Raw genomic sequence first — 25502 nt, forward strand, 5'->3', positions numbered from 1 at the left:
AGATGCGGTGCAGGGTTGGCTGGAGACGGGGGTGTGGGGCTGGCTGGCTTTGGGTACGGGGGTGCGGCAGGGGCTGGCTGGAGAAAGGGGGGTGTGGGGCTGGCTGGCTTCGGGCAGGGGATGCGGAGCTGGTTAGAGATGGGGTGCGGGGTTGGCTGGAGACGGGGGTGTGGGGCTGGCTGGCTTTGGGTACGGGGGTGCGGCACGGGTGGCTGGAGACGGGGGTGTGGGGCTGGCTGAGGGCAGGGTAGCGGGTACCAGGGCCGTTCCTAAATATTCTGGGGCCCTATGCCAGGCCTCCATGGGGGGAGCGGGGGGGTGGCTTCCGGGGGGGGCAGACCTCCGGGGGGTCGGGGCTAGCTTGGGGGAGAGGGTGGAACCATCCCCCAGCACTCACCGGCGGCACGTCTGGGGCCGGGTCTCTGTACTTCCTGCCGCCGGTGAATGGAGCCCCGGCCCTGCTGCAGAGCTCAGGGGAGTGGGGGCAGGGCGGGGCTGAGCAGGGGCGGGGCCCTGGGGAAGAGCCAGAGCAGCAGCGCAGCGCCCCCGGCGGCCGGAGGAGGAATGACATAACTTCCTGGCCAGCCGGCCAGAGCTGATCAAAGCCTCAGCGCCCCCTCGCACAGCAGCGGGAAGAGGGTTACACATTTAGCTGGCACCGGGTGAGCATCCCAGACATTTTGGGCACCGCTTTTTGGCGCCCTCAAATCTTGGCACCCTAGGCGGCCACCTAGTTTGCCTAGTGGATGTACCGGCCCTGCTTGAATGATGACCCAGCACATGTTGTTCATTTTAAGAACACTTTCAGTGCAGATTTGACAAAATGCAAAGAAGGTACCAAAGTGAAATTTTTAAAAATAGCTATAGCACTCGACCCAAGGTTTAAGAATCTGAAATGCCTTCCAAAATCTGAGAGGGACGAGTTGTGGAGCATGTTTTCAGAAGTCTTAAAAGAGCAACGCTCTGATGCGGAAACTACAGAACCGAACCACCAAAAAAGAAAATCAACCTTCTGCTTGTGGCCTCTGATCCAGATGATGAAAATGAACATGCATCGGTCCACACTGCTTTGGATCGTTATCGATCAGAACCCGTCATCAGCATGGATGTATGTCCTCTGGAATGGTGGTTGAAACATGAAAGGACATATGAATCTTTAGTGCATCTGGCATGTATATATCTTGTGACGCTGGCTACAAAAATGCCATGCGAATGCCTGTTCTCGCTTTCAGGTGATATTGTAAACAAGAAGCAGGCAGCGATATCGCCTGCAAATGTAAACAAACTTGTTTGTTTGAGCGTTTGGCTGAACAAGAAGTAGGACTGAGTGGACTTGAAGGCTCTAAAGTTTTACATTTGTTTTATTTTTGAATGTAGTTTTTTTTGTATCTACATTTGTAAGTTCAACTTTCGTGATAAAGAGATTGCACTACAGTACTTAGGTGAATTGAAAAATACTATTTTTTTTTTTTACAGTGCAAATATTTTCAATACAAATAAATATAAAGTGAGCACTGTACGCTTTGTATTGTGTGGTAATTTAAATCAATATATTTGAAAATGTAGAAAACATCCAAAAATATTTAAATAAATGGTATTCTATTATTGTTTAACAATGTGATTAATCGTGATTAATTTTTTTAATTGTGTGATTAATCGCGATTACTTTTTTTAATCACTTGACAGCTCTAATATCAAGTATTACTGTGGTTTATGATTGAATTGTGCTTGAGTTCTTTTAGCAATTTCAGGAAGTATAGCTGCATTAATGTGCTGAAGCTATCGACCGTTCTATATGTGCACTCTATATTCATCTCACCAAGCCAATGAATACCTTTAGTAGAAAAGGCTACCATTCCAAGATGATGCAAGCCTTAAAGGATCATTGTGGCATGTTTCTATATAATTACATAAGATGGTCAGGCAAAGAGTATGATGCTAAAATGTTTAAACTTTGGGCTTTTCAGGAGCATACAGAGGGGGCATATTCTTTCCACTTTGACACTATAGACAGTGAACACTGTAGTATCTGAGCGCCTACTATATCTATCTATCTATCTATCTGTCTCTGTCTGTAAACTAATATAAGATGGGAAACATCTAATTTTTATAAAGTTTTAAGTCTCATCACAGAATTCATAGTATTTCCTGGCACTTTTTATCTTTATGAAACTTCTTTAACAGAGATAAATTACAAAGTAGAAGACTGCAATCTACATACTATGGGGAGGGATGTCTTACAACAGCCTATATCATTTGGGGGCAGGGCAAGATACAACTGTAGTATGTGGTATAATGCCATATTTCTGTGCCATCTTTTAAATTTAAATTAGAGTAGAATTAATATTTTATTGAATAAACTTCCTTATTTACTGATACTAACAATTGTGATCATTCCCCACTAGGCTAAATTGAGTGTAATGTAATGCTAGTGTATTCTCTTATGAGTAGAACACATCCCCCAAAATCATTTTTCCAAATTATATTTAGAAATTATATTTTGACTCCTTGTATGTGTTTAAAATCACACTCTTGAGATTCTTGATAAAATCAGTCCTAAAAGAGACAAAGTTACTTTATTATCAGAACATACAATAACTTTCCATTGTGTAAAAAAAAAAAAAAAAAATATGGTGGGTTGTTACTTTTTGCAGTCTAATACTTCTGGTTTTGTTTTCAATGACAGCTACTGAAAATAGACTTAGTCCACTGGTTAAATAATTTACACGGGAACTCTGTTAGCTCCTACATACTAAAGAGTATTCAGCTGAACCTGTACTAGAAGGCACGGTTTGGGGGTAAGGGAGGAACCTTATTTAGGACCACATCCTGCACTTGCTGAAGTCAATTGGGTCTTTCCTGTTGACTTCAGTTAGAGAAGAATTTGACCCTTTATATTTATCTTTGCTTTTATACCTTTCATGTTTTAATGTACTTCCTAAATTAATTCTAACAATTCTTATAACATTAGTCCAGAGGTTAAAAACGCAGAATGTTAGAACTGACATTCTGTTCCTGTAGTAAGCCCTAGAATAAGGTTTCTCATTGGTATATATCCATTTGAATGTATTCATTATGGGATTTTATCCCAAATAAAGTAGACTTTTGTGAGTTTTTCAGGCATAAATTGGAGTCTTGAGAAGTAAGTTTTTGTGATTGTTTGAATTTGTATCAATGCAGAAGATGAACAAACAATCTGCAAAACAACCTTTACATTTAAAGACAAGCATAAGCCAGTGGAAAAGCCAGTAAACTTATTCTTGCATTTTGATTAAACCTCATGTCGAGCACCATCTGTCACTTTTTTAATTTACAAGTATTTTTTTTCTTTTGCTTCAGTAAAACTGCTACTGAGTTACAGCAGTAGTCATCCTGAAGAACAGTAATGTTTGCAAAACAAAGCTAATTATTGGAAGATAGACCAAAAGCTGTACAAATATTTTTGTCCCAGGGTTTTTTGCATTTATTCAACATCTTATTTAATGTGTATTTTTTCCCACCAAGCAAACTTATTTTCAAAACAAAACTTATCTAAATAATTTGGCCTTTTTTGCTTCTCTGCATATTTGTGCCAAAAATCTGTTTTCTATAAATTTTAAGTCTGTTTTAACTTACATTGTAATTGCAAGTAGTTTAATACACAGATTACTATTTAAAAATAGAATTTGCTGTTGTGAGTATAAATAGTACAGTACATATTCTAGAAAGAAGGGACATATAAATAGCATATACTATTGAAAACATGTATAGCACAGGAGTATGTGAAGTGAAGGTAAAAATACCAGCATCATCTTAAAGAAAGTAAGTGGATATAATTCCTACAAATGGTGATTTGGCTACTCTTGTGATCTGTCTTAGTTTTTTCCCTTTGCATACAGATTCTTTAACCTTTGCACGGCTAAGATCAAATATCTGTATAATGTCCCTAATTTTATTATCTTTTTAATATTGTCTTGGCACTTTGACTTTTCCACACTTTGACTTCCACCTCTGAGTGTGAATTTCCTGGGGGGGCATTGCTTTTATGTTTTAAACTACTCAGAATTTCCATCTGCTTTTAGTTGAGTTGTGGTTGTGAAGATCATGCTTGGCCCATGGGATCTTACAGTGTGCCAAGAGGATGTGGAGTTTTGTCAGCCAGTGAAATATGTCTGGCTTTTTTTTTTTTTTTTGCAGCTTTCATATGCTTCTCATCTTGTGTGGTCCCACTAAACTGAGTATGTTTAACAGGACTACTCACCCTCTCTATCTTCTTCTGTGAGTTGCCTTCTTTTATGCAAAAGGTGTGTGTAGGAAATATGAGAGCCAAAAAATATAATCCTGGCTAAAGAAAGATATATATCTAAAAATGAAAAGTAGTGTTATATAGAAAAGTACTTCAGTAGTTGCACATTTCTGTTCTGTGGGTGCAGCTGAATATCAGATTTCAGTTATATACAAAAGTTAGTTAATTTGCAGTGTGTCAAAAAAACTCAAGTGTGTCTTCTGTTTTGAAATTGGTCTGCTGTATTTGTTTCCAGGCACTATTGCAGTCTACAGTTCAGAAGCAAGAAGAAGGCATTGAAAAACAATACGTAGCTGCAATTGAAAAACACTCATACAAGTGTGAGGAACTGCTGAATGCTCAGGTAATACAAGCACTTGTCCACACAGATACACATGTTCATAGACTATATGAATGTGTTTTGCGCTACAAAAAGCATTATGATTTTCATTCAGTTTCTGTTTTGTTTGTGTTGAAGAAAAATCATCACAAAACATCAGTCTTCAGTATAATATCCTTGGGATAACAATAATTACAGGCAAAAAGAGATGGGAACCTAACCATACCTCCTAACTCATTAGGGCCCAAATGTGCATTATGGCTTAACCAAGATCCCGGAGTGACACAGCACCAAAGAGAAGGAAGCTTGGAGTGTAAGATTTATTCCTTTATTAACTGTATAATTTTATATAGCTGAAAAGAAAAGATTCAATATTTCTTAAGCCTGAATTTTATTTACTATAATGGACTGCAAGGAAAGATCAGATTTCTATGGAACAATCACAAATAAATGTGTGATGCAACTTATAAAATGATCATTCTAACAGCTACCGTCCAAATCTATTTTTATTTCAGTGAAATCACTGCAATTAATAGGACATCAATGATAAAAAGATTATACAACAAGTGTTTAAAGCTGCTGGTCCATGTTAATGGTCTAATGATTGTTTAAACTTTTGGAACTTGTTTTATTATTGGCAAAGTCTCGCTTGAGTTTATTTAAATTATTTACCAAATAAACTCTATACATAAGGTATAAATATAAAATTTTCTGTTGGCTAATCTTGAAAAGGCATTCTCAGGTTGTTTGTACTGCTAGGAACAATTCTTCTAAAATGACTAGTAGAAGTTTTTTGGTTTTCGTTTTTCATTTGTGTGTGATGGTAAATTAAAGACCTAAATATAGGTAATGTACACTTGAAATATTATTTCACAGTATAATACAGAAAGGTAAAGATAATTGGATGTTTAGTTGATTCATTTCAGCATTCTCTCAGATATTTTACAACCGTCTCCCTGTTATGGCCATATCAGCTGAAGAGTTTGCTACAAGCATTTAGTCATCTGTGTAAATAGTATAATGGAAAGGGACACAGCACTTTGGAAAAAGTAATTCATCCTTGGACAAGGGGCACATTGCACAGAACTACAACGCTCTTGAATGCATGCCCTACAGCTCTGCCTAAAAATATACTAAAATGGATTCAACCTTTTTTATGAAATGTTTTGCCTTTTTCTGTCACAGTATCCACAATCGTTGCACTGCTGATTTAATATATTATTGTTGAATATTAGGGCTAGATGAACCTCAGAAAAGCTGTAAATTCTGTGAGAATAGGCTTTCTTGTAACATTGTTGACACTTCTTGATTCTAGTTGGGTCAGAAATATTGCTATCATATCTGATGTTTCCATCTCACACCAGGAAGTGGAAAGAAGCATCAAACCTTGGGGGACAGGAAGTTTTTTTGTGTGTGTTTTTTGAACCTTAGAAAAGGATCACCTCTAGTTTGTTGTGGCAGTTCTCATCAGTTCTTATTTAATTCAAGCATGTTTTTACCATCCCTAATGGTAACAGTAGAGTGTGCAGAATAAGTACTAAAGTGAGGGGATGAAAGCAAACAAACACTGAAATTCTGTGATGGAAGTTAGAAAACTTGTCTTAGAGCACCATTTCTCAAATGCAGCCCACAGGGGGGTTTCCCCTGTGACCACGACAGCTTCCTGTGTGGTGATGTGGGGGGCTGGGGGGTGGCAAAGCGTCCGCCCCACCCCCTCCCTCCCTGTTGCTCCTGAATGTGCCACTCTGCCTGTCTCCGGAGGCAGGTGGGGCACAATGCTGAAGGAGCAAGGTGAGTTCTCTACCAGGTGCTGGTCCATGCATTCTGACCCCAAGCGCCGACCCTGAGCTCCAGCAGCTGCCGGTTCTGAGTGCAGATCCCCGACGCTGGCCTTGAGCTCCAGTGAGCGCTGACTTTGGATGCCAACCCTTAGCCCTGACCATGCAGCAGCAGGCACAGACCCCTAGTGCCAGCCCCAAGCCCCAGCGGCAACCAACCCCCAGCATCATACTCCGACCACCAGCCCTGGCCACTGACCCCGGACACTGTTCCTGGATGTTTACCCTGCGTTCCGGCAGGTGCTGGCCATGGGTGCAGATCCCCAACCCCAGGCGCCAGCCCTGGGTGCAGATCCCCACCCCCGGTCATGCAGCAGCGGGCACCAACCCCAGGTTCCAGCAAGTGCTGGCTCAGAACATGGACTCCTAGCCCCGGCTGTCCAGCAGCGGGCGCAGACCCCAAGCATCAACTCTGGGTGCCGACCCCCGGCCCCAGTCGCATAGCAGCAGGTGCCAGCTCTGGGTGCTGATCCCCGTCTGCATGGCAGCGGGTGCTGATCCCCAGCCCTGGCCACGCAACTGCAGGCACTGACCCTAAGCTCTCATGGGTGCTGGCCCTGGGCACCAGGGCCAGCCCACATCTCTGACCACGTGGTGGCAGGCCCATCATCCATTGCCCCTGGCCTCTGCTGCCTCATCTCCCACCCCTCCATCCAAGTCTTAACTTGCCAGAACTTGCTGTGAAAAGTGATATTAACAAAAATACAAATATCACTTTTCACAGCATTATTTTTATTGAGCCCTACATAAATAAATGACAATGATCTGGGTGTGCATACATGCATATTTATTTGTTTTTCCTAAAGTTAGTTAAATATTTTAGGGGGAAAAGTGTCAGTGCGGCCACCAGCAAGAGTTGGTGGCCGCACTCTGAGGTCACCAAAAAATTTGTTGCGAGAACCCTTGCCTTAGAGTGATAGTCTCAAAGAACTCAGTCTATTTATCTTAACAAAGAAAAGCTTAATGGGTTATTTGATTTGTGTCTGTAAGTATCTACATGGGGAACAAATATTTAATAATGCACTCTGCAATCTGGCAGAGAAAGATGCAACAGAATCCAATGGCTGGAAGTTGAAGCTAGAATTCAAACTGGAAATAAGGCATAAATTTTTTAATGGTGAGCATAATTAACCGTTAGGATGTCTTAACAAGGGCCATCATGGATTCTCCATCACAGGCAATTTTTAAATCAAGATTGGATGTTTTTCTAAAAGATGCACTCTAGGAATTATTTTGGGGGAGTTCTGTGGTCTGTGTTATGCAGGAGGACAGACTAGAGAATCATAGTTGTCTTTTCTGCCTTGGAATCTATTAAATGTTAGTTTTAGTAAAACAGCATTTACATTCACTAATGCTGTTGACTCATCAGTTTTTTTCAAGACCTGTGGGAGACATGAGTGTCTGTAGTTTCTATCTGTTATCAAGTTTATCCTCTACTTAGATATTTGTTTTAATTTTTTTTATTTTTGTGTATAGTATTTCCTGTACATGCGTTTGTGCCCAGCAAACATAATTAGCAGGACTACGTATTTATACAGCATGGTTATATTCTCTCAACGCATACAAGTTACTTATGCATACAGAAAGGCCTGAAACAGCTCCAACTGAAGTCACTGGAAATTTTAACACTGACTTCAATAAGAGCAGGGGATTAGACTCTAAAAAAGAACATATCCCTTTTTTCCCTTAACTCTTTCAATTATATTTTATTTATATATATGTATGTGTGTGTGTGTGTGTGTGTGTGTGTGTGTGTGTGTGTGTGTATATATATATATATAATAAAAGAATTGTGACCTTGGGCAAGACACTTCACCTCCCTATGTTTGTTTTTCCATCTGGCGATAATAATGGCAATAATAATGCTTACCCCCTTTGTAAAGAACTTTGTGATCTGTGGATCAAAAGTGCTATGTAAGATCTAATTATTATTTATTTATTTATTTATAAAGCAGCAACAGTGTGGTAGGAAGGTAGTGCCTCTGATAAACTGAAGGTTGTCTTAGAGTTGCTCCTTCCAAAATCCATTCATAAGGAACTAGATTGAGAACTGAATGTCAGATGGTTGTAACAAAAAGTTTTATAGGCTGATACTTTTACACTGATATCACTTAAGATGTTAGTGTTGTGGGCACGTTGGGGAGGAAAACGTAGGTTTAGCTGGAATGTTCCTGAATTTGTAAATGAGAGAACAAACTGTATTATGTTCTTGTTTGGAGAAGAGTGAGGGAAGGAAAAATGAGGAGGTGAAGAACATATATCATTACATAGAAATGATGACAAATATTCTTATTGTTTGTTACATTTTTATTTTTATTGCTGGTACAGTATATGTAATACTTCAGTGCATGTTTCTGATCTTGCTGAAATAATGGAATTATAAAAACACTGCATTGCAGCATGGTGGTGGGCAAACTAAAAGTTCAGTCTGGTTTTAAAGAGCTTACTTGTTCCATTAGACTCTCAATCTGTGAATGAAAATATTAAGTATTTAATAAAGTTGAGAAGGAAAGTGATAGAACATCATTTTTATTGTTATGCCTGTCAAGAAACAAATATATACCATCATCTGGAAGCCTAGAAGGAAAGGGGAGTGGCTGGAATCCCTAATGATTGGTAAGTTGCATAGCTAGTAAGTAGAATCGACTGTCATTGTGAGTTGAAAAGACAAGAGAGAGTGGAGTTGAAAATCAGCTTGCTAGAGTCTGGAAATTTCTGGAAAGTGGGAAGGGTATCTGATAATATGGTCCTATATAAAGCTGGTTAGCTCATCTTATTTTACAGTCTACAGTCTCAACTGTGTTAACGTTATTATTTCTCATTCCGTGCTGTAGAAAATGTGAGAACTGCTCATCATTACTGCTAAGTGATGGTTACTGTTTAATGTTACCAAACATCAGTGTATGAATATATTTCACTCAAAATGCTTAAAATTGAAAGCAGTGGTAGGAAATAAGTAATTGAATGACGTGAAATACTGGAAACAGATAAACTTCTTTGAGCAAAAGATCTCTATTGTTTGGTGTATTATGTGAAATGAATTTGTGTTAGGGTAGGTCCACACTACCTGCCTGATTTGGCGCGTAGAGATCGATCTTCTGGGATCGATTTATCGCGTCTCATCTGGATGCGATAAATCGATCCCAGAAGCGCTCCCCCGTTGACTGCGGAACTCCTGCTCGCTGAGAGGAGGAAGCGCTGTCGACGGGGGAGCTTGCCTGCGCCGCGTGGACCCACAGTAAGTAAACTTAGTTCGATCTAGGAAACGTCGACTTCAGCTACGCTATTCTCGTAGCTGAAGTTGCGTTTCCTAGATCGATCCCCCCGCCCCAGTGTGGACCAGCCCTTAGTCTAATTCCTGGTTGACACGTCTCTACAACACAACCCAGTCCTCTAATTGACACTGTTTTGTGGTGTTAAAATATGTAATATTAATTTTATTAATGGTAGTTATGAATTATAGGCCTGAAAACCTGGTAAAGCATGCATACGTTGTTTTCTGTGCTTTGTAGATGATGATTTTAAAACTGAGAAAGAATCAAACTAATTGCTACAAACATCTATATTAATGGATGAAGATTTCTTTTTTCCTTTTTGATTTGGCTTACATTATAATATGTAAAGATAGTTATCATTCGATAGACTAATCAAGACTTAAGACATAAAAATCCCTTTTCATTGGAGATCTCATTTATATGAGGGAAAGGATTAGTATGAAAAACTGTATTGCATATAAAGATTATTGATAATACTTTGGCACCCATATATCTTGAATTACCTTATTACCGATCCTTTGTGAGGGAACCATAGTCACAAAATACATTTCTTATTTTAAATAAGAAATGTTAATTTAATTAACATACTTAACTTATAAGCATCAGAGTTATCAAAGGTGTTTGTGTATTGTATCAAAAGCTGTAAAACATTTAAGTTGTGTTGAGAAGCTAAAGTGAAGTGATATCTTGAAGGCAAACATGACTAAAATATAAACCTGAATAGCCAAAAACTTAAGTGCTTGTTTAAAAGTGCACCAAGGCACACAACAAAAATAAGCACAAGCAATTCCAACCTCATAATTGAAGAAAGAATAAACAGGTGCTAATGTAGAGGTTAAAGATTTATACAGCTGTTTCATCCTTCTGGTGTTGAGCCAAGCTAAGACCGAAGGGGAACAGATAACTCAAGTAACATTTATATAGCTGTGTGATTGGCTGGATGATTGAATATATTTTAAAATATATCAGATAATGTGGAGCGATTTTTGCATGTAGCAAAGCAAATTACAAAATAGACATTTGAGTGGGGGGAAAAAAAAGTGGCTGATACAGAAATTTCAACCCGAGAAGAAATACCCATCTCTGTAAAGCTAACCAATGAGATTAACCAACGTTAACCTTCAGCAAACAGAAGGGTCTGTACAGAACCTTTAAAAAGAAACAAAACAAAAACAAAATCCCATCAAACTATGGATGTCAACACCAGAGACCCTAGAAAGATGTTCCAAACAGGTATACGTTGGTTGCTTTACACTGATATTTTGCAAGTGGAATTGGGATGTCCCAAGACATTTACACACAATTTTATAGGCTTTGGCTTCTGGAAACAAACCTCCAGTAATGATGTGCATTTTACAAGTAGGAAACCGTGGAAGAGATACCCTGTTTTCTCTTTACACCACAGAAAAGATGTTGCATGAAGAATGGATTATAACCTGGTTGGTTCACATCACCTTTTTGAAAAGAAAACCAACCAATGGACTGTCCATCACAATTGAAAAGAATCTTCTTCCTTCAACAAAATATTTTCTACTTTTTTTCCCTCTGTTTGCATCTCCCTCTTTTCCTCCCAAAAGCGAACTCTCCCATCTCCCGGGGCAAGTTGAGAATCCCTGGAGCAGAAACTTAGCCTGGTTGCTGCAGAGTTGAGGGTGAAAGAAAGAGCGCCAGGCCAGGATCCCCTACTAGCCTAATTTTTATTTTAAAACTTTGACTTGACTTAATGTTACTCCTGTTTCCCTATTCTGCCGAGGGAACAATAGTAAATAAAAGGGGTGCATCTAAACAGTTTGATAAATGTTCTTCTGCTTGGGTGTTAGTGAGGGGGAACCTATTATGATTATCGCCCTTAGCTTTTTCCATTTGGATATATTGCCTTTTTTAGGGGGTAAATAAAAACTTTCAAGGAACTAAATTGCAGTAATGAAGAACTAATTGAGATCCCTAAGCCTTTTAGCACCCATCAACCCTTAACCAGGGGGTGGGGCTACTCAGGGCTATTCAGGGAGACCAGGGCTTTAAAAAGCCCGCTCCTAGGCGACCAGAGGAGCTAGCGAACAGGAGCAGCTGAGAGGGTAGTTTTGCGAGGGAGTTCTCCAGGTGAAGGAGGAGTGATTACGTGACCCTTGGGGTAAGTTGGTTGTCTGTAGTGTGCCGTTTGCTTTGTTTGTTTGTTTGTGTCATAAACAGATAGTTAAGGGTTAATGCCTCTTTTACCTGTAAAGGGTTAAGAAGTTCACCTAGCCTAGCTGACACCTGACCAGAGGAACCAATGGGGGGATAAGATGGTTCAAAAGGAAGGAGGGAAGTTTCCTTTGTTTAGTTTCAGTTTAAGTTTTGACCGGACTGGGAAAGCTCCAGAATCCAGCCTCTTATCAAGTAGTGAGTATTAGTGAAGGAAATAAATAGGTTTATGTTTATTTCTTTGTAACTTGTCTTGGGCATTAGGGAATAATCAAATTGGGTATTTTTTTGTGTAACTAAGTTTTTGCCCAGGGGAACATCCTCTGTGTTTTGAATCTGTTGTCATGCTATCTCCCAGAGGGTTTTCTTTTACCTTTCTTTTCTTTAATTAAAAGTCTTATTTTTAAGAACCGGATTGATTTTTCCTTGTGTTAAGATCCAAGGGAATTGGATCTGGACTCACCAAGAATTGGTGGGGGAAAGGAGGGGGGATGGTTAAATTCTCCTTATGTTAAGATCCAAGGGTTTGGATTGGTGTTCACCAGGAAATTGGTGAAGAAGTCTCTCAAGGCTACCCAGGGAAAGGAGTTAGAACTTGGGAGTGGTGGCAGCAAAACCAGATCTAAACTGGTAATTCAGTTTAGGGGTTCACATGCAGGTCCCCATATCTGTACTCTAAAGTTCAGAGTGGGGGTGAAACCTATGACTGTTTGTTTGTTTGTGGGACTGTGTGCTGACCGTGTGTGTGCTGAGCCTAGTGGCCTGCTAGGCAAGGCTGAAAGCTTCTTAATGAGGCTGTGATCCCTAAGCCTTTTAGCACCCATCAACCCTTAACCTACTCAGGGACTACTCAGGGAGACCAGGGCTTTAAAAAGCCCGCTTCTAAGTGACCAGAGGAGTTAGCGAACAGGAGCAGCTAATGGGAGTTTTGCAGGGGAGTTTACAGGGGGAGTGTGAGCAGGGGCTAGAACTCAAGCAAGATTCTTTAAACTTAAAAACCAAAAACACCCCCTTGATATAAATAAAACAACAACAAAGGAACCAGCTGCAGGAGTAAAAAGAATGCAGACAGAAGTCCAGCAACAGAGTGGGGGTTACCCAGTTTATTGCACCCAATGCAGCATGTATGATTACCTTGCCCTATGTGTAGGTGGCGTATGTGTACATTCGGTGCAAGGAGCTCCTGGCCCTCAGAGACCGTGTATGGGCTTTGGAGACCAGAGTGGCTGAACTGGAGGAGCTGAGGGAGACAGAGAGGTACATAGATGAGACTGTCCGAGACACAGTAGAACTGTCCCACCCCCGGTCTGACAGTCTCTGTGCTGTTGAGGAGGATGAAAGTCCCAGGGAAGGAGAGCATCTAACTGGAGCAGAGGGAAACAATCCCATAGTTGGGACCCTCCTTCTAGATGATGTTGTAGTATCCTCTTGCACTGAGGATACCTCTCCAGGGAAGGGAACTCCAGCTACTAGAAAGAGACAGGTATTAGTAATGGGCGATTTGATCATTAGAAACATAGATAGCTGGGAGAACCGCATGGTGACTTGCCTGCCTAGTGCGAAGGTTGCAGATCTCTGGAGACATCTAGTTAGACTTATGTGTAGTGCTGGGGAGAAGCCGGTGGTCGTGGTACATGTAGGTACCAATGACATAGGGAAGGATAGAAGAGGCCAAATTTAGTCTGCTACGTAAGAGATTGAAGTACAGGACCTCCATGGTAGCATTCTGAGATGTTCCCAGTTCCACGCGCAGGGCCAGTTAGACAGGCAGAACTGCAGAGTCTCAATGCGTGGATGAAATGATGGTGTAGGGAGGAGGGGTTTAGATTTATTAGGAACTGGGGAAATATTTGGGAAAGGAGGAGCCTATACAGGAAGGATGGGCTCCACCTAAACCAAAATGGAACCAGATTGCTGGCACTTAACATTAAAAAGGTCGTACAGCAGTTTTTAAACTAAGGGCTGGGGGAAAGCCGACAGGTGCGGAGGAGCACATGGTTTGGACATCCCTTAGGGAAGGATCTATTAATAGAGAATCTCTATGTCCTAGTGAGGCAAGAGGATGGAAAATGATAAAATACAGGCAGGGTCTGATCAGAAACAGTCAAATAAAAAAGAGTCCCATTCAATTACGTTGTGTAATGGCAGACAGCTAAAAGGAGACAAGTTTTTAAAGTGCTTATATACCAGTGCTAGAAGTCTAAATAATAAAATGGGTGAACCAAAGTGCCTCATATTAAATGAGGATATTGATATAATAGGCATCACAGAAACTTGGTGGAATGAGGATAATCAGTGGGATACAGTAATACCAGGGTACAACAGGTCGTGCTGGTGGGGGTGTGGCATTATATGCGAAAGAAAGCGTAGAATCAAATGAAGTAAAAATTGTAAATGACTCAAACTGTACTATAGGATCTCTCTGGACTGAAATTCCATGCTCTAATGATAAGAATATAGCGGTAGGGGTATGTTACTGACCACCTGACCAGGATGATGATCGTGACTGTGAAATGCTCAGGGAGATGAGAGAAGCTATTAAAATAAAAAACTCAGTAATAATAATAATAATAATGGGAAATTTCAATTATCCCCATAATGACTGGATACATGTCACCTCAGGACAGGATGCAGAGATAGTTTCTTGACACCTTAAATGACTGCTTCTTGGAGTAGCTGGTCCTGGGACCCATCAGAGGAGAGGCAATTTTTGATTTAGTCCTCAGTGGAGCACAGGATCTGGTCCAAGAGGTGAATATAGCTGGACCGCTTGGTCATAGTGACCATAATATAATTAAATTTAATATCCCTATGGCAGGAAAAACACCACAGTGGCCCAACACTGTAGCGTTAAATTTCATAAAGGGGAGCTACACAGAAATGAGGAGGTTTGTTAAACAGAAATTAAAGGGTACAGTGCCAAAAGTGAAATCTCTGGAAGCTGCGTGGAAACTTTTTAAAGACACCGTAGAAGAGGCTAAACTTAAATGTATATCCCAAATTAAAAAACATAGTAAGAGAACCAAAAAAGAGCCACTGTGGCTAAACAACAAAGTAAAAGAAGCAGTGAGAGGCAAAAAGGCATCCTTTAAAAAGTGGAAGTTAAATCCTAGTGAGGAAAATAGAAAGGAGCATAAACACTGGCAAATGAAGTGTAAAAATACAATTAGACCAAAAAAGAATTTGAAGAACAGTTAGCCAAAGACTCAAAAAGTAATAACAATTTTTTTTAAGTACATCAGAAGCAGGAAGCCTGCTAAACAACCAGTGGGGCCATTGGACGATCGTGGTGCTAAAGGAGCACTCAAGTACGATAAAGCCATTGCAGAGAAACTAAATGAATTCTTTGCATCGGTCTTCACAGCTGAGGATGTGAGGGAGAGTCTCAAATCTGAGCCATTCTTTTTAAGTGACAGATCTGAGGAACTGTCCCAGATTGAAGTATCATTAGAGGAGGTTTTGAAACAAATTGATACATTAAACAGCAATAAGTCACCAGGACCAGATGCAATTCACCCAAGAGTTCGCAAGGAACTCAAATGTGAAATTGCAAAACTACTAACTGTAGTCTGTAGCCTATCATTTAAATCAGCTTCTGTAGCAGATGACTGGAGGATAGCTAATGTGACCCTAATTTTTAAAAAGGGCTCCAAAGGTGATGCGGTGATTACAGGATGGTAAACCTGATTTCAGTACCAGGCAAACTGGTTGAAACTATAATAAAGAACAATATTGTCAGACATATAGATGAACATAATTTGTTGAGGAAGTGTCAACATGGTTTTAGTAAAGATTCTCACCAATCTGCTAGAATTCTTTGAGGGAGTCAACAAGCATGTGGACAAGGGGGATCCAGTGCATATAGTGTACTTAGATTTTCAGAAAGCCTTTGACAAGGTCCCTCACCAAAGGCTCTTAAGCAAAGTAAGTTGCCACAGGATAAGAGGAAAGTTGCTCTCATGGATTGGTAACTGGTTAAAAGATAGGAAACAAAGGGTAGGTATAAATGGTCAGTTTTCAGAAAGGAGAGGTAAATAGTGGTGTCCCCCGGGGTGTGTTCTGGGAGCAGTCCTATTCAACATATTCATAAATGATCTGGAAAAAGGGGTAAACAGTGAGGTGGCAACATTTGCAGATGATACAAAACTACTCAAGTCCCAAGTTAAGTCCCAAGCAAACTGCGAAGAGCTACAAAAGGATCTCTCAGAACTGGGTGACCTGGAAAAAAATGGCAGATGAAATTTAATGTTGATAAATGCAAAGTAATGCACATTGGAAAGCATAATCCCAACTATACATATAAAATGATGTGGTCTAAATTAGCTGTTACCACTCAAGAACGATCTTGGAGTCATTGTGGATAGTTCTCTGAAAACATACACTCAATGTGCAGCAGCAGTCAAAAAAACGAACAGAATGCTGGGAATAATTAAGGAAGGGATAGATAATAAGACAGAAAATATCATGTTGCCTCTATATACAGTTGAATACTGTGTGCAGATATGGTCACTCCATCTGAAAAAAGATATATTGGAATTGGAAAAGGTTCAGAAAAGGGCAACAAAAATTATTAGGGGTATGGAACGGCTTCCATATGAGGCGAGATTAATAAAACTGGGACTTTTCAGCTTGGAAAAGAGACAGATAAAGGGAGATATGATTGAAGTCTATAAAATCATGACTGGTGTAGAGAAAGTAGATAAGGCAGTGTTGTTTACTACTCCTCATAACACAAGAACTAGGGATCACCAAATGAAATTAATAGGCAGCAGGTTTAAAACAAACAAAAGGAACTATTTCTTCACATAACACACAGTCAACCTGTGGAACTCCTTGCCAGAGGATGTTGTGAAGGCCAAGACCATAACAGGGTTCAAAAAAGAACTAGATAAATTCATGGAGGATAGGTCCATCAATGGCTATTAGCCAGGATGGGCAGGAATGGTGTCCCTAGCCTCTGTTTGCCAGAAGCTGGGAATGAGTGACAGGGGATGAATCACTTGATGATTACCTGTTCTGTTCATTCCCTTTGGAGCACCTGGCACTGGCCACTGTTGGAAGACAGGATACTGGGCTAGATGGATCTTTGGTCTCACTCAGTAGGGCCATTCTTATGTTCTTATGAGATAACACAAATATGAAGGATAAATATTATTCGAAGGATAAATATTATTCTAAGGATAACAACATAGATGGGAGTTCTGCAGGTAATTGTAAAATGATCAGTCACATTTATCATGTTTAGAGATAAATGGTCTGAATGTGTATTATATGGACACGAGGCCGTTGACTTCCCTACCCTTCTTTTTGTAGTTCTCATTATAGAATAGCAATTGCAATTTGCATTTACTCATGAATTCAGAATACTCTTTTCATTTCTAAGCATTCTCTTATGTCAAGGGTTTGCCTTTCCTCAGTTTTGAAGATTTTCCCTTCCCGGAGGGAAGGTCTAGGTTTAGGCCTTGTATTCATGACTTTCCATATGCTAGTTTTCAGTGCATTTCTCCTCTCCTAAAAAGTTGCATTTCTGCATCCTGGAAACATACATGCAAGTTTTCTTTGCTACTAAGACTTCCCCAATCTTAGATCTTGGTCATATGATTTTCTTGACCACTAATGTTTAGACCAGTCCACAGCCACAAACTGGTTAAGAGATGGTGTTGTAGTTGCTTCACTTTTTAGCTTAAATGGGTTCAGCTAGGAATCTTTCAGAATCTGATCTGAGAATCTTATTCTTGGACAGTCACATTAGCTAAGTCAAATTAAACCTTTTCTGGATTTGCCAACCTCTGTTGGAAATAGCTCTTTGGCTTCTAGAGGTTCTATAGCAACCTTCCTCTTCAGTTTTATAACTTGTTATATGTGTATCTATATGATCTTACCTATCTAGTTATTCCTAATTTGCCCATCACAATAATATTATAACTTTCTTCTTCCCTATTCTTTTCTCACACAACCCTCAAGAACTCTATTACAAGTGGTGAGATTTTTCTCCTTTTGTGTTTTATGTTGCATTACTGAATAATAGGCTTTTTATACTGCCCTTAATTTTCATTTTTTGTCTTGCTGCTTTACTGGAAAGTGGAGCTATAAGAACTTGGTTGTAGGGTGGGAGACAAGGAAAATTATTGCAAACAGAATTGCTGGTAGGTATTTTTTCGTTCTTTACTAAAGAATTCCTTAACTCGTGTCTGCATCCATGAGTCCTCTAAGCCTTCCTGTAAACTCTCCCACATTGTATGTGTATATCTTTCTGAATTAGAATATAAGATCTGTGAAAACTGAGTCTGACTTTGTGTATTCTGTAGAATATTGTGTACAGCTGGTGCTCTGCACATAAGGCAACATTCAGCAAACTACTTTTAAGCATTTGAGTAGTCCTATTAACATAGTTGAAACTACCATGATTCAAGTTACACACATGCCTAAGTAATTGCTGAACTGCAGTCTAAATGAGTATGTTAATTATTTTGTTACTCTAGTTGTCATTTTGCTATGAATTCTCTTCCATTTAAATTTAATGAAGTGAGCTTTTATCATTAGAGAAAACTTATACTGATTTGTTTTGTTTTTGTTTTGGAGTTTTCTCTGAGGGAGAAATCTTGCAGCCTTGGTTTAGAGGCCCCTTTGGCAATGGAGAAGGTGAACTTCAACTGTGCAGCAAGGGGTCATCATTTGAGGAATTTGCATAGGGTGGAAATGCTTACTTTTTAATAGAACCTACAGGAGCAAATTTTCTACCTTGCCCAAGTAGAACTGAAATGTTGCAGAGGTGGGGGCAGAACCAGGGAGTCAGTTGTAGTTCCCTGATCCTCAGTCACTTCATTCAGGCACATGTTGAAGTTGGCCAGGAGTCACTGTAACGTATTGGTGCAGGATTGGGCATACAGATACACCTATAAGGGAAAACGATAACTTATTTTAAGGTTAGAAAATTATCTTTCTCATAATAAGATTTGAATAGTGCACAAAAAGAGACCTATTTTCATAAATACAGTTCTACAATTGGTAAATTGCAATTAATTTGGTTTGGTATGTTTAGTATGACTGAAAAGTGAGTGTCCTGAAATGACCTAATTTATATTTAACCAGAGGGAGTCATCAGACCTGTAACTGTGTATTTTTATAATCTCAGTCAGTTCTCTCTGTAATAGGAATAATGAGGCTTTTCCCAGGACCTGTGTTATTTCCTCCTACAGTTGGAGTATCTATGAAAAACTGAAATGAAAAGGAGAATTTCGTAAAGACACAAGAACACATTTTAATTAAAGAATCCTTGAAAAGTTGAGTCCAGTGGTATATTATTTCTGCTGATGAATGAAAGACTGGATTGTCAAGTACTGATGACCATTTCCATAAAACGTTTTTCCTGGGTCTTGTCAGTGGAAAGTGTAGGGTGTTTATATCTTTATTTCCGGGAAAAGTAGAGAATCTTAATTATCCACGGGTTAAAAAGAATAAATACTGCTGTGAATGAGTTTTCCTGGTCAGTTATTGAATGTAACCTGGTCCCTGAGATGAAGACATTCAGCTGACTTATTACAGGGAAGGTTTGGTGATTCCCTACTGAAATGCCTAGTATTTAAATATCTTCGATTGTTGTATGCAGTGTTGTTGTGGCTGTATTGGTCCCAGAATATTAGAGAAGGTGGGTGAGGTAATATCTTTCATTGGACCAACTTCTGTTGGAGGGAGAAACAAGCTTTCAAGCTACACAGTCTCCTCTTCAGGTCTGGGAAAGGTACTAGGAATGTCACAACTAAATACAAGGTTGAACAGATGATTTAGCATAAGTAATTAGCGCACATTCCAAGGACTATTCAAGGTGAAATGGCCTGTTTAACACGCCTGTAATCATAGGTTGAAAAGGGGGGTTAGTGGATTATAGGTTGTCATAAACCATAAATCCAGTGTCTTTATTAAGACCATGATTTTTTGTGTCTAGCATAGTTATGAATTTAAGCTCTCAGACTCATCTTTTGAAAGGGCTGTGTAGATTTCCTTTGAGGTATACAGTCATTGCTTTGTGAAAAGTGTTCACCCACCTCTTCAAAATGAGGCTTTTACTACATCTGTACTATTTATGGAGATATTGAGGCTTAATTCATGAGTGTTTGTAAAATGCTTCCTCAGATGGAATTGAAAAGTAGTCATCGATTAGTTACAATGAATCTATAAATAATTTAATACTTTGTTCTGTTGAGTTGGATAGCATGTGTATTAACTTTAGTGAATGTTGCAATTTTCATTGCAATTTTGTTCTTGAATGGGTTCTCCCACAGTTTACTATTCATACACCCCTCACATAGTCCAACATGGATGCATTGATTTTAATAGCTGTTATTCACTGATAATGTGAAGGTTAACTGTACTTAGACAAATACACCTCTACCCCGATATAACGCTGTCCTCTGGAGCCAAAAAATCTTACTGCGTTATATTGAACTTGCTTTGATCCGCCGGAGCGCGCAGCCCCGTCCCCCCTGGAGCGCTGCTTTACCGTGTTATATCCGAATTCGTGTTAGATCGGGTCGCGTTATATTGGGGTAGAGGTGTAGTGTCCCCAAACATCAACTGCACACACCAGCACGTGTAGCCAAAGTATGGCAGATTCATTCATGGATATGTTGAAGGAGGAGGAAAAAGGAGCTTTTTGCCCCTCCCCCTTACAATAAGTCTACACTGAGGTGAGGTACAAGTTGTCCATATTTACAAAGCATTTCAGTTAACCTTGGACAGTTTATTCAATTTCTGATTTATAACTTGCATTTTAAGATTAATAGGAATATGTTTAATGTACTTGTTTGGAACATAACTGTACAGATTTGAACTGGTTATTGGTACTTTATATATAGTGTTTGAGCTATACAATAACTGAAAGGAAATATCTGAATTACTTCACTCATCTTGTAAATTATTTATACCATATACTTTTGCAAACCTATGGTTATATATTGCATACCTGAGAATAAACTGTCACCATTCTTCAGATACATTTAATCTAAAAAATTCTAACTAATTATGATTGTGATTAAATCTGTTTACAATATCTCCTGTGAGACTCATTCCAGGAAAAAAGATTTTTTTTTAATTCCTTTTTTTACAGGAATCAAGAAAAACCACAGGACCGCTGTATTTATATTTGAATCTGCATCAAACATTCTCCATTTGGAACTGTTGCATGAAGAAATTGTTGCAAAGGGAAAAATCATTGTAACTTATTTCTGAATGTCTTTTGTTTTAGGTTAAATTTCAAAAGATTCTCCTTGACCCTCTTTTTAAAAAAAATTTCCACTCATTAAACAAAAAGGGTTTCCTCCCATAAATTATTAGTTTTTCACATTTGAAAAAGTTACTTTGCGAAAACATAATCTTCTTTTTAGTAGTGTAATATTTTACTGGAAAGACAAAATAGAGCGTCTTTGCTAAATAAAATGCAACTAACTAAAAAGCAAGAATGCTAAGATCACAAGTTCTTTGCCTCTTCTCCCTTGTAGTCAAGAAATGAAATGTTTGTCTGAATTTACAAGTACATACAAGCCAATTATTTCATAGGATATTATAATTATATTCTATTACCTTTAAAAACATAGTTACAAATGTCAGCTTCAAAATGTAATAGAAGATTGTAATACTATTTTTGCCTGTCATTCAGACTATCCCTAAGCACTTTACAAATATTCAGACCTAAACTTTCATGCATGTTAGCGGGGAAAAAAAATAAAATTATGGTTTTTGCCCATGAACATAATGTGCACCCATTTGTGTACACAGTTCTGAAAATGTCTCTTTAAAGAAACCTCATAACACCACTTTAGAGTAGGTAAATATTAGTATATGTTATTTTAAAGATAGATAAACTGGAATAAAAAATTATTTGCAAAATTCATACAGTGGCTGTTTCAAAGCCAGGAATAGAGACTGGAAGTCATGATCACTGATTCCTGTCTTCAGGAGCTAGACTGCACTCTCTTCTTGTAGAGTAATAATTAACTTTATTTTTTTTTTAATTCTTTAATTATAGTTTGTGTAGTTTCACCCCAAGCTAGGTTGCATCTCATTGACAGAACTCAAAAACTCTAAATTGAAATTCCATAATTGGTAAGACAAGACAAAAGTGCTTGGTAGCAGTGTGACAGACAATGTAGATGTAGGCCATGATTTTTAAAAATGAGTGCCTGAAGTTAGGCTCCTGAAGTCATATTTAAGTACTTGATGGGAGATTTTCAAAGGCAAAAATGGCAGTTAGACACCTAATTCCCATTGCAAGTCCCCCATAAGGGCTTCAAGAAGTGCACTGCCCGCCAATCTTGTACTGGAGACCGACGCCCATATCTTGTGCCTTCTTTGTCTATGGGAGACCAACTCTGTAACTAAGGCCATGTCTACACTTACTGGTAGATCGGCACTGCTGCAATCGATGCAGCGGGTGTCGATTTAGCGGGTCTAGTGAAGACCCGCCAAATCGATGGCAGAGTGCTCTCCGGTCAATTCTGATACTCCACTAGAATGGGAAGAGTAAGGTAAGTCGACGGGAGAGCATCTCCCGTTGACACAGCGTGGTGTCGACACCGCAGTAAATCGACCTAAGCTATTTTGACTTATATAACTGGAGTAACGTCACTTAGGTCACCTTACCGCAGTATTGTAGACAAGGCCTAAATGTGTAATTCACCATGCCTTCTCTCACTGCACTAAAAGGAAGAGATACTTGAGCCTCCATGCTCATCTAGTGTCTCGTTGTTTGCAGCTTGGTACACCAGTGAGCCTGTCAAAGGTACCAAGACCAGCTTCAATGCTGATGTTCTCTGATACAGGACCCAAGAGCCATTTTGCCACCGTGGCTTCAGCACCACCATCTGTCATGAGCCCAAGACTGGAAACTGGGAGTGAATACCTTACCTGACACCACCAACACTGGCCTAATAAAAAGCAGCACCAAAGACCAAACTGACACTATATATACTAAAGTCTTGATGACCTTGGGACTGACTCAGTAGGTGCCCACCTCAGCATCTACTCATTTGGTACCAATAGCCTTGACCTTGACTCTGGACTTATCCCCAGGCCAGATGCCGCTATCTCAGTAACCCAAGTCTATGCAGATGCCCATCAGAGTGAAAGGAAGGAGAAGAGGAATCACAATTCCCCACAATAGGAACATAACCAAAAGAAAAAGAAGGCTGCACCATCCCCTTCCTCCTTTATATTCTTCAGTCCATGGGGGCCCTGGAGACTCTCAAACAGCACCACTGTCACCTCTTCTCCACACTTCTCTGTAACCAGACATCTCAGCATTGACTAACTTGGACTCTTCTCCATTTCAGATCTTGGTAATACCTTCAATCCTTCTGCTGGAGTGGGTGTCCACCATTGAAGCAGCTAGCCACCCAACTACATTTTTTTCCACAGCTCCACTCTGTGCCTGTATCAACTTCTCTGGTTTCAATCCAGGATTGCCGCCAGCATATCTTCGACCCCTTCAGAGAGCAATTTAGAGAGTCGTCCAACTTGTCCTCAAACCCCATGCCATCTTCCTGTGCTTCAGATCCAGTTATCATGGAAGTATATAATGCAGGGCCCACCCCAGCTCCTCATATACCCCTATATACAGGACTCCTTGAAAATCCTGCTCTAGGCTGAGACACAAGCACCAGCCTCAGGACTTATGCTCTCACGGGTGCCCATTTCTCACATGGCACACATGTACTCTTCTTTGACTGCACCAATACTGACCAGATCCCTCAGATTTACTGGAGGATCTGCCTGTATCTGAGGAATGATATGAAACTTTCAGAGGAAGTTTTTGAGACCTCTTGGGAGAAACATATGAATGGCATCTCACCAGAATATCATATTGATGCTTCACCTGTTTCACCTCCTGAGGAACCTAGACAGTTTCAGGAACTATTGTGCAAAACATTTTTACTACTACTTGTCCGGCCTTTTAAGTGAGCAAAAGTCGAGCTATTTATGTCTCATTACAGTTATGCCCTATGGAATGCTCTAAGTCCCAGCCCAGAATCCTTGATTGAGAAACAGGAGGGGGCAATCCTGACCTTGTTCCCAAACTGTTGTATACTTGCTAAGCTGCTTACCAGTCAGCGCTGGTATCAAGATCTTTTGCAATTGACCAAAAAGATGCAGCAAGTAAGTTGTTTATCTCCAAACCTCCTGCGTCAACAGATAGGGACAGTTCTGCATTCCAACCTAGAGGCACTCTACCTTGCAGCATGGAGGAAGATAACCTGCTAACTAATGTGGACCATTTCTGCTCTGAGTGTTCAGTCCATCTTCCTCCAAACCAGTAGGAGCTCCTGCTGAACAAAAAATGGAAAAGTGTACTATCTGGACCACTGGTAAAGGACTCACTCCATCTCGACTTGGAGTCCTAAAGTACCTTCTACATTTTAAGACACAGGGCTTAATCTTAGCCTGGCTAAAGATTCATATGAAAACAATATTTAATTATCATAATTACATTAAGGGCAAACTACTCTTCTTTCACCCTACAGTCTTCAGGTTCCTGGAGGGACTGGCAATTGCGTTCCGTCCATTAGGAAGCTGCTGACGTGATGGAACCTAAGTCTAGTCTTAACAAACCTGATGAGCCCTCTTTATGTGGATCTTGCACAGGCCTTTCCAAAACATTTATCAATTATAAAGGCTTTTGCCATACCAATTGCATCTGCTTAATTCTTTGCTGGGCCCCTCCACCTTTAAACTGTAAATCCCTAAGGTCAAAGTCACCATGGGGCCCAATCCCAACTTGATACATAAGGTGATTTGAGATTTCCACCTATCCCAGTTTATTTCCCTCCCCGTATGTTATTCCCCAGTCACCATTCCCACTCAGGGGAAGCATGCCTCTATAGCTTAGAGGTAAAGAGGGTACCCATCCTGCTTTTATCTCAAAAAGACCAAGCCCTTTGTAGATGATCTAATAGGTTATTTGTAGCATATGTGAATAAATGCCAGGGAAAACTCATTAAACAGAGAATTTCACCCTGAATTAGTAAATGTTTGAAACACTGTTGCATATTAGTTAGGAAAGCAGTATCCCCTGGTTTAAAAATTCATCCCTCAAGTGCCACCACAGCATCAGTGACATGCTCAAGGCCCTGGTGGAGATTTGCAAAGCAGTAATTTGGATTTAGGTGCACCCTTTCAATAATCACTACTACAGTAACTCCTCACTTAACATTTAGTTATGTTCCTGAAAAATGCGACTTTAAGCGAAACGATGTTATGCAAATCCAATGTCCCCATAAAAATTAATGTAAATAGTGGGAGTTAGGTTCCTTACTGCTAAATGATGAACAAGCAATTGGCTGAGCCCTCAAGGGTTAACATGTTGTTAATGTAGCCTCACACTCTACAAGGCAGCAGGAATGGAGGGAGGGGAGACAGCATGGCAGACAGACAGAGACACACACACCCTGTGTGAGAGAGAGAGAGATGTGCATCGCCCCTTTAAGTACGCTGACCCCACTCTAAGTACGTTGCCTTTTTAAGTAGATCAGCAAGTTGAGACAGCAGCTCCTGCCAGCAAGCACCCTCCGTCTTGAGCCCTGTCATGTCCATTCCCCCCCCCCCCCGGC

The 25502-nt window shown here is 40.0% G+C and overlaps 1 protein-coding gene across 3 annotated transcripts in view; it reads left to right on the forward strand.

Annotated features, from left to right (window-relative positions):
• CCDC91 (coiled-coil domain containing 91) overlaps window positions 1–25502 on the forward strand; it is a 337470-nt gene that overhangs the window by 199202 nt on the left and 112766 nt on the right. For all 3 annotated transcript variants that reach the window (XM_029911685.1, XM_024198662.2, XM_024198666.2), the window contains one exon: window positions 4521–4628. In XM_029911685.1, coding sequence (XP_029767545.1) covers window positions 4521–4628 — 108 coding nt within the window. The remainder of the gene's footprint in view (window positions 1–4520; window positions 4629–25502) is intronic.

This window comes from Terrapene carolina, unplaced genomic scaffold (genome assembly GCF_002925995.2).
Source record: "Terrapene carolina triunguis isolate 2854851 unplaced genomic scaffold, T_m_triunguis-2.0 Scaffold112, whole genome shotgun sequence".
Lineage (NCBI taxonomy): Eukaryota > Metazoa > Chordata > Testudines > Emydidae > Terrapene > Terrapene triunguis.